Source organism: Sarcophilus harrisii, chromosome 1 (assembly GCF_902635505.1).
Source record: "Sarcophilus harrisii chromosome 1, mSarHar1.11, whole genome shotgun sequence".
Lineage (NCBI taxonomy): Eukaryota > Metazoa > Chordata > Mammalia > Dasyuromorphia > Dasyuridae > Sarcophilus > Sarcophilus harrisii.
In genome coordinates this window covers 339,930,672-339,948,231 of record NC_045426.1, presented here as the reverse complement: position 1 = coordinate 339,948,231, position 17,560 = coordinate 339,930,672, and the positions used below count along the sequence as shown (strand labels likewise).

At 36.2% G+C, this 17,560-nt stretch overlaps 1 protein-coding gene across 3 annotated transcripts in view; it reads right to left on the bottom strand.

The window, feature by feature from the left end:
• Positions 1–17,560, bottom strand: part of PIGQ (phosphatidylinositol glycan anchor biosynthesis class Q) — a 65,991-nt gene that overhangs the window by 37,245 nt on the left and 11,186 nt on the right. For all 3 annotated transcript variants that reach the window (XR_004230820.1, XM_031945714.1, XM_031945715.1), the window contains exon 2: positions 6,047–6,736. Coding sequence is in view for 2 of the 3 variants with exons in the window: in XM_031945714.1 (XP_031801574.1) it covers positions 6,047–6,726 (680 nt within the window). In the remaining variant the exon portion in view is untranslated. The remainder of the gene's footprint in view (positions 1–6,046; positions 6,737–17,560) is intronic.

The following is a 17,560-nucleotide window of genomic DNA, read 5'->3' as shown; positions in this document are numbered from 1 at the left end:
AAAAAGCCTTCAACTTGCTGAGTTCTTTGAAAGATAAAATCAACAATGTTCTCTAGATTCAGAATGGGAAATGGCCAAGATCATTTGGATGACAAAGTTGACTTCCTACTTTCCTTGGCTATTATCCTTGCATTATTCAGGAATCTCCTCCTATTGTCTATAAAATTTACTGAATGGGACAAGACATTTTATAAAGGAAAAAAAAAATTCTGAGATACAGTTCCATGAGCTATTTTTGATAAACATTTGACTATTGTACAGAAAAGATGGCTTCCCAGGGGGAGAAAGTAAAACTGACATGTGGCTGGTTTTTAACACCTAGTATTTCTAGATCCCATTAACTGAGAGCTCAGGACTTTCATTTTTCAGTTCAAAATATTTGCTGCAGGCAGGCAGATGTACCTCAGATTCAGTTCAGGGGGAAAAAAAAGCATTGCTGTCAATTGCCTGAATTTAGAACTTCAGGAAGAAAGGGGTCTTAATTCTGGGCAGATTTTAAAGGTTTCTGTATTACATTAATTACACTGAACAATTTCCAAGGAAGATTTGTATGAAAATATGAATTGCATAGATTGGAATCCCCTACCTAACCTCCACTAGGATTCAGATCCTAGTTAGCTTAAAGTTGTTTCCTTCCTCCCATACATAGCCTTCTTTACCCCTTACCACACTTCTTTCAAAGGATGTCTCCAACTAAATAAACCTTGGTTTTTCTACTACTATCCCAAGATAACTGGTTAAGTATGAGTATATACATCTTTATCTATCTATTTCTATATACCTGCACTAGTGAGCAGTGACTGCTCTCAGACTCAGGACCAGAAGATCCTGGTCTAGTTTCATTTCTGCCAACATCGGTAAATCACTCTTCCTCTTTAAGTTTTGATTTACTCATCTATAAAATGGTTATATTTCCTACTTCTCTCACATTTTTATGAAATTAAAATGAGGTAGTATAATGTAGGTGAAAATACATTGTAAATGGTAAAGTTCCATAGATATGATATGTGATATATGAAGGATAAATAATTAAATGAAATGGACTCCAAAAGAAATATGAAATGATTGCACTCTTGGTATGTTATAATCAACAAGTACATGGTTAGAATTAGCTAATATTTAACATTTATCAATGGGCCATTTATTTATTTATTACACTAAACCAAAAGAAAATTGTTTCTCCTCAGGGGTTAAAAATTTAACTTACCAAATAAATCAGGAAGTACAAAACTGCAAAATCAAAAAGGTATACTCACATTCATTAGGTAGGTGTTATTTTCAAGATCACTGAATATTTGAATGACCGTGGAACGTTTGCTCATCTCAAAGCAAAAACTTGCTGTTACATATTATGTATATTACATAAAGATTTTAATGTAATAATGTCTTATACCCCACTTAAACAAAGTTCTTTGAGGGTCAGGAATTGATAGATGAACAATAAATGATGATAATGATTCCTGAATTTCAGTATTCTGAAAAAAACGAAGTAATTCTTACCAAGAAAGGAACAGGTAAGCTTTCATAAATAATATTCTATGGCAGACTATACCCCTTACAGTCATATGACTTTAAGTTAGACTCTAAAATCCCTTTATGCTTATATTTTACAAGGCTCTTATGCAGCAAGCTATCTTCCATATATACATCAAAATCATATGTGAAATTTCAAAAGACGTAACAATTGAAATAACTTTGTTGACCAGCTACTAACTATAGATATCAAGGAAAGTATTCTCCATCAGCAGGTGGGCTTGGCTTCCACTCCAAGAAACAGCATATACCTCTCTTGGTGCCCTGCCCCATGTCCTTCAGCTTCCTCTTCAATAAGGTCTCCTCCTTTAGACTGTAAACTCCTTAAGGGCAGGGACTGTCTCTTTTTCTTATTAGCACAGTGCCCAGCATGTACTTAATATGTTATACTCCCCAAAGGTACATGTCATTGTCATTGAGGCTGTCCAGTGTAGGTGAATGGGAAAAAAAATATTGAGCACTATGTGGAAAGTTCTATACTTAGTGGCATAAATAGAAAATAAAGTCCCTACTGTGAAGGAGCTCACAGTCTGTGGGGGAAGACAACACATGTGAAAGGTTTCAGCTGCAGTCAAGATAAAAAAGATCCCTTAGGTATAATAGCCAAGCAGAAGGTAATTACTCTGCTTTAAAGTCATTTTCACAGATAAAATTAAATCAGTTTCTGCTTGTGGACTATTTGCTGGTGCCAGGAACTTTGGTGACATGAGCTTTCTTTTCTGGGTCTTCAGGAGCCGTGGCTACAGCAACTGCAGGGGCAATTTCCAGGCTGCATCTCCACAGGGGATGCCTTTCAGGATGATGCCTGAGGAAAGGCCATGGAGCTAGAAGCATGACTGTTCCCAAGGCTTTTGAGTTCAAAATCCTGGGTTGCCTCCATAGAGTATGAGGGGAGAGACTGTAGAGGTTTTGCATTCCCCCAAGTGCCTTTGCTGCTTCAGGTAAGCTGGCTTGCCTGCTCTGTGGGTGGCAGCTGTTGGGATGGCTGGCCCATCTCCACAGGAGGAGTTTCCCTAGATTCTAGCTGCTATCAGACTGGCAATCTCGGGATACTGTCACTTGCAGGGCTCTTGTACTTATCTCCCAATGGTAGCAGTTGGTTAGCAGTTGTTGCTGGTGGTGATGAGGAACCCTTTCTCCACAATGATCTCTGTCTTCAATGATGGGTATGAGAGCTGGAAGTGGGCCTGGTGTTTTAGGGGACACTCAACACTCTTGGATCTAGGCTCCTAGACTATCTCAGGACTTGTGGGGAGATGGTGGTCAAGGTGGTGGTGGTTTGACTTGCCTGTCTCTCCACCTCCCCAATTTCCCAGAAAAGGAAGGAAACAAGCATTTATTAAGTGTTTCTTATATGCCAGGCAATTCCCTAAGTTCTTTACAAATATTACCTCATTTGCTCCTCACAACAATGCTAGAAGGTAAATGCTATTATTATATATCATCTCCAATTTACAGTGGAGGAAACTGATGCAGAAGTTAAGTGCCACAGGGCCGTCCTTGAAACCAGGACTCCATTCACTGTGCCATCTAAAGTGTTTTGCTACATGCTTATTTGTGGATTATGTTGTCCTGATTACATCAAATTGTGGAATATTGAGAAACCTTCTAAAATTCATAATTACTCAAAGAAGTTGAGAGTTCAATCCAATGGGAGAGAGGAGAGAGAAGCAATGTGCTGACATGGACAGCGAACTAGTCTTGAGTTAGAAAAACCTGAATTCAAGATCCTGCTGACACATACTGGCTGTACAACCCTACTCAAGTCATGCAACCTTTCAGTGGCCCAGGCAATTCTCCAAGGCTCAAAATTTCAGAGATAGTAATGATCCTTGGAGTTCTCTATATCAGTAAATCACACATACAATTCAAGCAATTGATTGACCAATTCAGTCATCTTTTGCTCTCTCTGCTGGCCAGCCACTGGCTCAAAGCAGGCATGTTGGCAGAGAAGCTGATTAGAAAGATTCTTTTCAATTGGATACAAGCATGCTAATCACACAATTTAGTCTTTTTCCCTTAGGTTACACAAGCCCCAAAGGAAATTGAGTTGGAAATATTCTGCCATTACAGATTTTCTCCACCAGGTGGTGCCAGATGCATTTGTCCATTATAGTCATTAGGGGTACTTTATACATCCAGAGAGAAGGAAATGACTCTAAAATATATTCAGTTCTATACTCAAGGGCTTTCTTTGTGTGGGAAATTGTCTAAAGTATATTTTCCTGGACCTTTTGATTCCCCCTTGATTAAAATGTTCTAACAGAAGCTGCTTCTTTAACTTCCCTAGGGAAAATTCATCCAGTTCTTATTTAAAAGAACAGTATTTTAAAATATTTATATGCATACATGTATATTTTTTCACCATGAATTTTCTCCTCCAATTTTATTCCTAATATCTTTCTTTTTATTTCCTGCATGTAGTGTTAAATGATTCCTTTCGTTTGCCTGGGAAATCCTACTTTGCATATAAGAAGAGAATAGAAGAAAGGCAAAATTAAAGGATAGTATTACCTGGTACCCTTCCACCCCTCTGACTTCAACTTACCTTTGTAAACTTTCACACTACCCCCTTTTTTTAATATACTATTTTAGCTCCAGCTAAAATAACATAATAACTATCTTCCCCAGACCTATGATTCACTCCCTAACCTCTGTCCTTTGGGTTAGAGATTATATCCTGTTCCTGAAATGCCCTCTCTAAATCTTCCTGCTGAAATCCCACCCATCTTTGAAGGCCCAATTAAATGCTGTATCCTTTAAGAATTCTGAGTCTCACAGCTGGAAGCCATCTCTCAAAATACTTTACATACTTCTAATGTATTTGCTATTATTTTCATTTGTATTTACAAACACACACAGGCATATGGATATATATGTACATCTAATATATGTATACATATATGTATATCTATGTATATATACCTTATTCTCCCTTCTCCCCACACAATATGACAAGCTCCTTGAAGGCAAAGACTAGCATTAATTATCCATATCTATCCTAACAGAGCTAAGTGCTAAGCCATAGTACCTATAACGTGCTCAGAAATGTTTGTTGAATATAGAGACTATCCCTACAAAAGAAGCCTGTTCTGAGAAAATGTATTCATGAATTGGTATTGATCACACAAACTAAAATCAAATTCACCCCATAGCAGCAGGAAAGTCAAATTCAAGTCTCCAAATGGGAAATAGTAATATAGAAGCAACAGACAAGAGAGTAAGTTTTCCATAGAATTTTTCCTTTAAGATTCTTCCTAAGAGGGCTGAGTCACTGAAGTGATTAACATATATTAATACCAGTAGTTTTCATTTGTTGATGTGCTCATGGTATTTGGAACATAATTTAGTCATCTTAAATTATACGCTCCTAGAGAAATAAACTATGTTGAACATACTTTTCTTAATGCCTGATTCTATAAGCTTTCAACACCACCCTACCTTGAAGATGATCAGTCAGTCACTGCCAGGAATGGATGAAATATTACCTTCCTCCTTAGTCATCCTGGCTTGTGTAAGTACACAAACACACATAATTATGTATACACACACACACATATGCTCTAGAAATCCTAAAATTGTAGACTGCCTATTGTATCACACTATCAGTTTTACAATCTAAAATCCCACTGTGGCATTAGACTGTACTATAGTACAGAAGGCATTATTTTTACTGTACAAGAGATAGACAAATTTAGGGAACATCTCCAAAATATCAATAGCGTGCCCAAACTTATAACCATCATTTGATATGACCAGTGTGCTTGAGCTCTGGAAACTGGTTAGGCCCACCTGGCAGAAGAGTGGCACAGGCACAAGAGCACTAGACCAGAGCTCAGAGGACCTGGAGTTTTGTCCTGGCTCTGCTACCAGTTGGCTTCCTGGTCCTGGTAAGCAGGCCCTTTTCCTGGTGGTGTTATACTATGTAGATGGGGTGGCGACTTCCATCCCAATGCCCTTTTTCACTTGCTTTTGGCGGCAGAGTACAAAACTTCTAGTCCTATTCATTCTATGACTATGATCATAAGCAACTGAGTCTACCAAAAATTTCTTCTTATATAAATGATCAAGCAGCTACTATGCATAGAGCACACACATCTTAATTAATATTAGAAGTAGTTAATACAAATATCATCATCAATGTTTTACAGAGGAGATAACAAAAGTTTAGAAAAGGAAAGAGTCGTCCCCTGTCCGTGGTCACTTAGAGAGAGAATGTTCTGGATTTGTGCTCTTTCAAGTCTAGAGCTCTTTTTATTGCAGCCCAGTACCACTCCATGGCTGCTCCATTTCTACAGTTCTATTACACGCTATAACTCCATCAAGTCCTGTGTTATCATCTCTGCTCTGGCATATATCCCTTCTTCATAGAGATGATGTTGATATTAGCAACATAAGACATATGGCTGGAGTCTAATCACATATTCTGACTAACACATATTCATGCACTGTGTTTAGTGCCTCACAGACCTAGTGCAAGGACAATAAAGGGGAAACAATTAGAGTTACCTACCTGCTCCTACAAAGTCCAGAGACAAGGGAAAGCAAGCATGTCAGCAGCATGCACACAGGCACAGATGCCTGCTTTGCCAATTCCACGATGATGCTGGCCTCCACGCCCTCCGACTGCCAGTGGCTCAGTTTGATGGGGCCCTCGTCGTACCTGTCTGTCAGGAACAGCACCTCATTTCTGGCCACAGTGTCAAACACAGCTGCAAGCTTTGAAGCATCTGGAGCGGTGATAACTCCTGGCTGGTTATCCAGAGATGTCTCAGGGGGATGCAATCGGGACAGCATGGTTTTGCGCTGGTCATAATAGATCAAAATGATCTGATCCTCTTTGGGGGTGCCAGCTTGTCTGGAAAGGGTATGGCAGTTCCAGAACTTACTTCCTTTCTCTTTGCTAATCTGGAGCCAAGGCTCATGAGAAAAAATGGTGCTCAGGTCATCTAAAAATTTGCCCAGGCTCTCTTCCTTCTCCTGCTTGTTATTACACCAAGTGCCCAGCACAACAGTTTCTATCTGGCTCACCTTCTGTACTTCAGAGAGGTACTGCTTTACTTGGAAAGGGATGAAAGGGAAGTGAACAACAGCTAAGATAATTGCAGAGTTCTGTTCTGGTATCCATCGGCCAATCAAAAGGCCACTGTCTGCTGAAGAACAGCAAGAAGGGAAGAAGACCTTGAGTACCATGGTGGGAATCCTGAAAAAGACAACAAAGCACACTTTAGGACCTTCTCCCAAAGTCATGAGGAAAAAAAATAACTTCCAATGTGAAACAATGATAATTATGAAAACCAAAGTCCAGAGTGTTAAAATTAAACTCGATTCAAGAGCCTTCTCTGTGTACAGGAGATTATAAATGTTCCAGCAGCTTTCAGGGATGCTCTGCTCTCCAGAGGAAGAACATGTAGAAATACTGACATTTTTTCATTTCAAAACTACACCTGACAAGGCATCTGGGGAATTAACTACATCGAGCTGTTGCGATGGTCAATGTGCCTAAGTTACTTTAGTTGATTTTAAGGAATATTCAATTCACTATTCTATGAAGCAGCTGTAATACAGTACAAGGTGCATATTTCAATTTCAAAACCAAGAAAAATGAGACAAAAAAGGTATATGACTTTTTCAATATCACAGAGTCCATCAGAAGAGCAATGAGAAGGGTTAAAAAAGAAATAGAGGAAGGGAGGGTAAGAAAACACAACCAAGAAGATTGGAAAGCTCCAAACTTAAATAAAATGTGATCAGAAGGAAATATTAGTACATGGAAGAGAAATATTCTTGACAAAAGGTTTTCTAGCTCTTATAGAAGCATTTGTAGCCCAGGGCCCAATACATAGATGCTTAACAAACATCTATTGAATTCACTTGCTAGGAAGTAGACATATTTCCTGATAAAAAGCTAAAGCACTTATTCAATTTCATAAATACAAACATTCCATTTATATTCTAGCAGACAGGACTTTGAGAAGAATTGATTATTTTCTCAAAAACCTTAAGGATACCCATGCATATATTTCATGGTTAACATCCCAGTCAAGCAACTGAATAACTTTTGACTTCAAAACCCGTCTGAGATCAGTTCTGAAAAACAATAGTTTATGAATCAAGAGACATGAGTTTGAGTACTAGCTCTGCCACTAATTAGCTATGTGACTCTGAATAAGTCCTTTCACTTCTCTGGGCCTCAGTTTCTTCATCTGCAAAATGGACATATAATATTTGAACTATGTACTTCAAAGCATTATTCTGAGAAACTTTAAAATATTACACAAATGTGAATTATTAATTGTAGCTAAAAATCTTTTCAGTTTTACATCCAGAACACTATTAAGTGTTCATTTCAACTCATGCTAGAAATTGGAATGGACAGAAAAAGAACTGTGAGTCTGAATGCAGATCAAAGCCTACTATTTTCACTTTTTAATTTTTTTTTTCCTTTTCCTGGTTTTTTCCTTTTGTTCTGATTTTTATTTCATAACATGACTAATGTGGAAGTATGTTTAACATGTATAATCTATATCAGATTGTGCTCTGGGGAGGGAGAAAAATTTCGAGCTCAAAATCTTACAAAAATGAATGTTGAAAATTATTACATGTAATTGAAAAAATAAAATTATTATCAAGTATAGAAATTGGGATAGGAAAAATACCAGTATCCCCAAAGATGAAGAAAAATAAGGTACTCAGTTTCCTTCTTGAGAGAAATGCCCTTAAAAATTTCACATGCTGCGGAGAATTCCTGTTTTTCTATCCTCAATTTGACCTTTTACCAGAAGAAAGAACTGTCTTGAGCAGTTACAGTGATTGACTTATAAATTATCTTGAACTTTTCTTCTGTAGGCCTTTCTTTTTCCTAATGAGAGTTCCAAGGCTCACATGAGGCTTGTTTGGAATTTTCTTAGAGTAGGTAGAGACCGTAATTTTTGATTCCCATTTCCTGTTGATTAAACTTTGTCTCTGAAACAAGGATTCCATACATCTTGGAGAAGATTGATAATATAAAGAGCAGCACTGAGTATAAGAACAGAATTCCATGAAATTTCTTTACATAAATAGCTTAAAAACAAACCAAAATGCCCATTATTTTCACCTTTTCAAAAGTTGATTTTTAGCTATGTCCTAAAAAGTAATAGAAGATCATACCAAAAGACATAGATTTTGAGTTCAAAGGAGTCCGAGAGAAAACAGAAGCTGAGAAAGGTGTGACTTGGGTGATCTAAGCAAATACAATTAATATGAATTTTAAAGTTTAAACTATTTCATGGGGGCAGCTAGGTGGCCCAGTGGATAGAGCCTGAAGTCAGGAGGACCTGAGTTCAAATCTTATCTCAGATACTTAACATTTCCTTGCTGTGTGACCCTGGGCAAGTCACTTAACCCAATTGCCTCAGCAGAAAACACTCAACAACAACAAAAAACTTTCTGCTTTACAGTTCATTAGTATATTAAAAAGTTGTTCCTACATGGAAGACAAGTTATAGTCTTATCCCTACCATCATAGAACTTACAGTCTAGTGGGAGCGATCAAACTCTTCTAAGTTTCTCTGAAACCATCTCCATCATTTCTTTCAGCACAATAGTATTCTATCACATTGATATGCCATACAGTACCCAAATGAAGAGCATCTTCTTGGTTTTCAATCCTTTTCCACAACAAAAAGTTGTTATAAATATTTTTTGTACATAAGGATACTTCTCTTTGATCAGAAAGTCAGGTGGCACAGTGGATAAAGCATTGGACCTGCAGTCAGGAAGACCTGAATTTAAATTCTAACCTTAGAAGTTTACTAGCTGTGTGATTCTAGCAGTCATTTAACCTCTCTTGCTCTCAGTTTTTTTATTTGTAAAATGGGATGAAAATAGTACCTATGGTTGTTGTGAGGATCAAATGAGATGTTTATAAAGCACCTTGCAACCTTAACTCTCTCTCTCTCTCTCTCTCTCTCTCTCTGTATAATAGATACAATTTTTTTGGAGTATATAGGCCTGGTAGTGGTATTGCTGGGTCAAAAGATAAATGTAATTTAATAGCTTTGGGGGCACAATTCCAAACTGTTGCCAGAATGGCTGACCTAGTTCACATTTCTACCTATAACACTTTATGTACATGTTTCACTACAGCCCTAAAAACATTTTTCATTTTCCTTTTTTGTCAACTTTGCTGATCTGATGATGTACATTTCTCCAGTTGTAAATGATTTAGAATACTTTTTCATTTGGCTATTGAGAGCTTGGATTTTTTCCTCTGAAAACTGCCTGTTCATATCCTTTGAATAGCTATTGAAGATTAGCTGTTATTCTTATAAATTTGAATGGATTCGCTATATATCTTAAAAATAAAACTTATCAGAGAAACCTGTTACAAAAGATTTTTCCCTTCATTTTTCTGCTTCTCTTTAAATTTTGCTGCAATGATTTTATTTGTGCAAAACTTTTAAAATTTTGTGATCAAAATGTTCATTTCTAAAACAGTTAATTTTTTTTTTTAAAGACTGGGTTTCCCTAATTTTTCTGGGCTGAAAATGAGGAGATTGCTCACAGGCCTGATTTGATCCTGATCAGCATGAGAACTTTAACCTCTTCCATTTCCAACTTGAGCTATTTGCCTTTCCTTAGAAACCTAGGATTCCCCCAATCCTGGGGGGAATTTTATTTTATTTTTTTACTTAAAAAAAATTATTTTATTTTTTTCTATTACTACTGAAGACAACACTAGTTCCCATTTATTCAAGCTTAAGTACTTCATTCAAATTTTCATTTTATTAACCTATATAACTAGTGAGTTGCCTGCCTTATTCTGTTCCCTTCTCTCAACTCACAAAGCAACTACTCTAATTCAGGTCCTTATCACTTTTGCCTGGATGACTGCAAAAGCCTCTTAACTGATCTTCCTGCTTGTAATAAACTTATTGGTTTCTGTGCATCATGTCTCTCTCTCCTCAATCCAAAGTGCACACATCACCTCCTAGTCAAAGAACTTCCTTATTTCAGGATCAAATAAAAAGTCCTCTCTTTAGCATTTAATGTCCTCCACAATCTGGCCATTTCCTGTACTTCAAGTTTTGTCCTTTACTCCCCTTCACAAACTCTACAATCCAGCCACACCAACCTATTGGTGCTTGCTATTCCTTGCATGCAACACCTTATTTCCTTTGTTTTTTTTAAACACCTCATTTCCTGTCTCTGCATCTTTGTTCTGGTTGTCCCTCACTCTTGGAATGCTCTCCCTTCCTTTAAGCCTCAGCTCTAAAAGGAGGAATTTATGACCAAAGATAATATTATGAACTTATATTAGATTACTTGCTATCTTGGGAAGGAGAAAGGTAGAAAAAGGAGGAAGAAAAAATTTGAAATACAAAATCTTACAAAAATGAATGTTGAAAACTATCTTTACATGTACTTGGAAAAATAAAATGCTACTAAGGGAAAAAAGAAGACTATGAAATGCAAAATTCTAGGAAACAATTTTTACAGCCAGTGTTTCTGATAAAGGCATTATTTCTAAAATATAGAGAGAAATGAGCCAAATTTAAAAGAATATGTCATTCCTCAACTGATAAATGGTCAAAGGACGTGAACAATTTTCAGCAGAAGAAATTAAAGCCATTTGTAGCAGCTAGGTGGTGCAGTGGATAGAGCACCAGCCCTGAAGTCAGGAGGACCTGAGTTCAAAAATGACCTCAGACACTTAACATTTCCTAGCTGTGTAATGCTGGGCAAATCACTTAATCCCAATTGCCTCAGGAAAAAAAAAAGAAGAAAAGAAATTAAAGCCATCTATAGTCATATGAAAAAATGCTCTGCATTACTACTGATTAGAGAAATGTAAATTAAAACAATTCTGAGTTACCAATTCATACCTAAGATGACAGAAAAAGATAATGATGAATGGTGGAGGGAATGTGGGAAAACTGGGACACTGATGCATTGCTGGTGCAGCAATGAAATGACCCAGCCATTCTGGAGAGCAAAGTGCTATTAAACTATTCATACTCTTTGATTCAGCAATGTCAGTACTTGGTCTGTATCCCAAAGAGATCATCAAAGAGAAAAAAGGATCCATAGATGCAAAAATGTTTTAGTAGATTTTTTTATGATGGCAAGAAATTGAAATTTGAGTAGATGCCTATCAATTGGGAAAGGGCTGAATAAGTTATAGTATATGAATGTAATATTATTATTCTATAAGAAATGATGAATAGGCTGATTTCGGAAAACTCTGAAAAGACTTACATGGTTCGATACTAAAGTGAACAGAACCAGAACATCGTATATGTAACAGCAAGACTTGTGATAATCAACTATGACAGATTTAGCTCTCCTCAGCAATACAATAATTCAAGGCAATTCCAATAGACATGTGATGGAAAATGCTATTTATACCCACAGAGAGAATTATGGAGACTGAATCTGGTTCAAAGCAAACTATTTTCATCTTTTGTTTGTTTGTCTTTTCTTTATCATTTTTTCCCCCTGATTTTTCTTTCCTAACATGACTAACACAGAAATATGTTTAAAATTATTGTGTGTGTATAATCTATATCAGATTGTTTGCTGTCTTGAAGAGGGTGGAGATAAGGAGAAAAAATGTGGAACTCAAAATCTTACAAAATGAATGCTGAAAACTATCTTTATGTGTAATTGGAAAAATAAAATTCTACTGGATCAGGAAAAAAGACTTAGCTTTAATCCCAATTTCTGCAGGAGCCCTCTCCCAGGCCTCCTAGCTGGTAATGCTTTTCCTACTGAAATTAATTTCTATATGTTCTGTATATATTTTATATCTATCTATCTAATAATCTTCATGTTTGCTTCCTCCATTAGCATGTGAGCTACTTGAGGGAAGGACCTCTTTTTGTCTTTTTTGTATATACATGTAGTAAATGTTTAATTAATGGAAATTGATTGAATGGTCCTTAGAGAATGAGTAAGACTTCAACAAGTGGAGAAGGGATAGGAAAAACATATTGTAATCATAAAAAATGTAAAGAACAAATAAGATAATAAAGTGGAAGAGTGTACAAAGGGCCTCAGAGATCATCTAATGCGAGGTTTGTTGGGAGTATAGGGTACGTAAGCTTTAAAAAATAATGGAAGATGAAAAAATAGTCTTGAACATCAGTCCAATGAGTCTGGTCTTTATTAAAACCTGAGAGTTAAATATGGAATCAGTCAGGAAATAAAGCATTCTTTTTTTGTTTGTTTGTTTTTCATTCTAATTTATAAGGGGTGGTCCTCCTAAGCATCTGATTTTCCTTCATGGAAAAATAAAGTTAGGGTTAGGGTTTAATTCTCTCCAAATATTGATTTCTTAGAAACAGTCAATATTATTGTTCTGTAAGAAATGACCAGCAGGATAAATACAGAGAGGCTTGTAGAGATTTACATGAACTGATCTAAGTGAAATGAGCAGAACCAGGAGATCATTATATACCTCAACAACGATACTGTATGAGGATGTATTCTGATGGAAGTGGATTTCTTCGACAGAGAGATTTAACTCAGTTTCAATTGATCAAGGATGGACAGAAGCAGCTATACCCAAAGAAAGAACACTGGGAAATGAATGTAAACTGTTTGCATTTTTGTTTTTCTTCCTGGGTTATTTTTACCTTCTGAATCCAATTCTCCCTGTGCAACAAGAGAACTGTTTGGTTCTGCACACATATATTATATCTAGAATATACTATGAGACATTTAACATGTATAGGACTGCTTGCCATCTGGGGGAGGGGGTGGAGAGAGGGAGGGGAAAAATTGGAATAGAAGTGAGTGTAAGGGATAATGTTGTAAAAAATTACCCTGGCATGGGTTCTGTCAATAAAAAGTTATTAAATTAAAAAAAAAAAGAAACAGTCAATATTTTTAAAAACCTTCAAAGTTTTACAAAGTGATTTTTCATAATTCTCGTAACATCTATCTTATAAGGTTGTTGTGAGGAAAGTGCTTTGTAAAACCCTTAAATAATATGTAACAGAATTATTATTAGTATTAGTAGTATTTGTTTCCCAAGGCCTTGGAGCTAAGATGAGAGTTTAAAAAATGAGAAAAATATTACTTGTGGACCAAGCATTTATCTTTTCAAACAACCATTTGAGCACATGGAGTGTTATTATTGTCAGTAACAATATCAGTAAGACTCGCATCTCTAGCTTTTTGATAATTGATTAGAAACAAGTATGCTTCAAAAATCTGTCAGGGCCACTAAGCTACTCTCTGTTTCACAGTCACAAATTATACCATTATCTTACCTGCTTTGCACAAAAATGTCCTTGCTCAGAAGGGAAATGAACTATGCAAGAGAATGTGAGGACAATAAATATATTTTTTAACACTACTTAAAAAAAAAAAAACCCTCAAAGTCCATATTCTTCTGAGATTGAACCCAGAATCAAAGCATTTTAGATTAGAAGGGGCATTAAAGGCCCCTACCTGAAGTATAAATTCCTATCTTTGATGTTCCCAACAAGTGTTTATCTAGCTTTCATTTGAAGACCACTCTTAACAATGCATTCCCTACCTGCAAGAAATCTCAGTTTGTTGTTGAGAAATACTGATTGTTAAGAAATTCTTTCAAAAGTAGCCTCTCTATAATTTTCACCTATTGGTCCTATTTCTATTTTCTGGGGCCAAGCAAAATAAATCTAATGCTTTTACACATAGAGTAGGGGCATCTAATGCACTTATGTTCTGTTTTATATAATAGTTATTTTTATATTTACATATACAATGTATGTATAGACACACACACACACACACACACACACACACACACATACACAATGTATATATACTAGGAGTTTCAGAAACAAATCAAAAGCTTGACACTAAAGCTTTAATGGCCCTGATGAGATACTTCAATTATACCGACATCTGTTGGAGCTCCCTCTCTGCCAAAAACAGAGCAGCTAATAATTTGTTTATTTGCCTTAATTATAATTTCATCCATCAAAAGGTTAAAGAACTAACAAGGAGAACTGTTATTTGGTTGTGATGCTTAGCAACATAAAAATAAACAAGTTGATGGGCTGGAAATAATGTAATCCTGGAGATAAGTTGATCAATCCATTTTAGGATTTGTGATAGGGAGGAAGAATAAGGCAGGGTGATACTGTAACTGACATAGAATTAAGACTTTTGGAAATCAAATTTCAAAGGGCTCAGAGAAAGAACTGGAAAGATCTCACAGACTACAGTTACACAGGAGTCATCCCAAGAGAAATTAAAAGCTTTCAAAAATAAAATTCTGATTAAAAAAAAAAGCCCCAATAGTTCTAATGAGGATAAGTTATCTAAAGAAAGATAAATGTGAAAACTCATCCAGATTTTGGGAAGACATGTACATAAGATGGAAGGGAGGGAAGATGATGAAGAATGAATACAGTTTATTTGTTTAGTAATAATGGGGGAGGGGGGGAAGAGGATCAAAGAAGGGAGGGGAATGTTGTTTGGGGTGTGCAGAATGATCACAAAGAACTACAGAAAGAAGGGTGAATCAATTCTTATTTTAATTCTGTTTTCACTGCCAAGTTGAACAGTGATTGTATTTGAAAGGACATAAAAATAACAAGGAGTTTATATATGAAATATAATAAAATATCTAACTGAACTTAAGAAGTTCAAGTTGACTAGTTCATAGATACTACATTCCAGGGTAACAAACAATTGCCAGATTTGACAGCTGAATCATTTACCTGTGAGTCTTTAAAGTTTGTAAAGTCTTGGGATTGGATATGGACAATTTTTTAAAAAGTCAATAGAGTCAGCCGACTATATGCCAGTGAACTGACTTCAATTCATGGAGAAATTATAAAATATATATTAGAAAACTACTGAAAGTGATGCCAGTAACTAGGAGGCACAGTGGATAGAACCAATGAAGAGACTCATATTCAAATCTAGTTGCTGACAGAGCTGTGTCAGTGACCTTATGCAAATCTTTTCTCCTCTTAAATAAGAGGAGATTTAAATAAGAGTATTTGCCAGGGTTGTGGTGAAAATCACAAGAGATAACATATTAGTGTTTTGTAAACTTCAAAGTGCTATATAAATGCTGGTTATTATCATCATCAAAAAAATCTCAGTAGTTACTATTGGCAGATCAGGAGAATGCCATCAATATAATTTACTCAGAATCAGCAAAGCATTTAACAAAATATCTTATGTTATTCTTGTAGGCAAGATAGCTAGAAAATAATAGAATTAGGAAGATTCTGAATAGATTTGAATGTCAGGACCTCAAATGTAGTGATTAATAGTTTGTTGTCAGCTTGAAGTTCCCTAATGAAGTGCCCCTAGCATAAGATCATGTTTGTTTTGTGGTGTTTAACATTTGTTCACTAAGGTTTAGATATAGATTACATGCTTGTCAAATTTGCAGGTGACACAAAGATGAATTGGTGAAAACATCTGAACGGAAGAGTCAGTATTCAAAATAATCTTGATATTAAATTTTTGGTCCAAAACGGATAAAATTTAATAAAAATAAAAGAAGTCTTATTCTATGGTTTTAAAAAATCAAATCATAGGTAAAAGACCAAAAGTGATTGGAGAATATTTTGATAAAGATCTGGTAATTTTAGTGGACCACAGGGTCAATATGAATCAACACTAATGTAGCAGTCAAAAAGAAAAAAGAAAAAAAAAGACTGATCTTAAATTAAGTATAGTGCCTAGGATTAGGGAATTGATAATTCCATTGCACCCTGCCATGGTCATACCACATGTGTTCAATATGGGGCATGACATGTTAGAAAGGACACTGATAAGCGGGAATTGCACCATCTAGGGAAAATTCACAAGAATAGTGAAGGGCCTCAAGACACACCATTCAAGATCACTGAAGAAACTATGGGTATTTAGTTTGAAAAGAGAACTTTAAATAACTACATGACCATCATATAAAAAGGAGAAAAGATTTGTACTGTTTAGCCCTAAAGGGCAAAACTAGGAGAAAAATATAGGTCAGAGTAGAAAACTCCTTCATAATCCTAAATTGTCCTAAAGTGGGTTTCCTTTAAAAGTAGTGGGTTCCTTCCTTACTAGATCCATTACAGCAAAAGCTGGATAACTACTTGTCGAATATGCTGCAGCAAGGATTCTTCTTTTGGTCTTCATTGAACTATGAGGTTTCTAAAGTCCCTTCTACCTTGGAGATTTTTTGATTCTGCTTATGACTTCTGCCTCCAGACTGCAAGCTCTGTGGGCAGGGATGTCTTGTCCTTTGTAGCTCCTTCAGCAACTAACACAACGCCTTACACATGGTACCATTTACTAATCGTTGAATTATACTACAGCATCTTATGTAAAAGACAACAAATTCCTATGAGTACATGGCTAAGATAAGGAAGAAATAGGAAACAGGAAAGAGGGAATTTAGGGCACATTTGTCTTTTTCAGCTCATTTTGAAAATTGCAATGCTGTGGAAAGACCACTAAACAGAGGCAGAAGCCCCGAGCACAAGGCTAGGCTCTATCAGTTATTACTCTGGCCTTGGACAAATCACCTCCTCTCCTGGAGTCCATTAATGTCTTCCCAAGTATGTACAGAGGGAACAGGCAAAACTTATAAACCAAAAAGTACTATAGAAGTGTGGGCTATTCTTTTTGTAGTGGCTAGAAACTGGAAACTGAATGGATGTCCATCAGTTGGAGAATGGCTGAATAAATTGTGGTATATGAAAATTATGGAATATTACTGTTCTGTAAGAAATGACCAACAGGATGATTTCAGAAAGGCCTGGAGAGACTTACACGAACTGATGCTGAGTGAAATGAGCAGGACCAGGAGATCATTATATACTTCAACAACAATACTAGATGATGACCAGTTCTGATGGATCAGGCCATCCTCAGCAACAAGATCAACCAAATCATTTCTAATGGAGCAGTAATGAACTGAACTAGCTATACCCAGAAAAAGAACTCTGGGAGATGACTAAAAACCATTACATTGAATTCCCAATCCCTATATTTATGCACAGCTGCATTTTTGATTTCCTTCACAAGCTAATTGTAC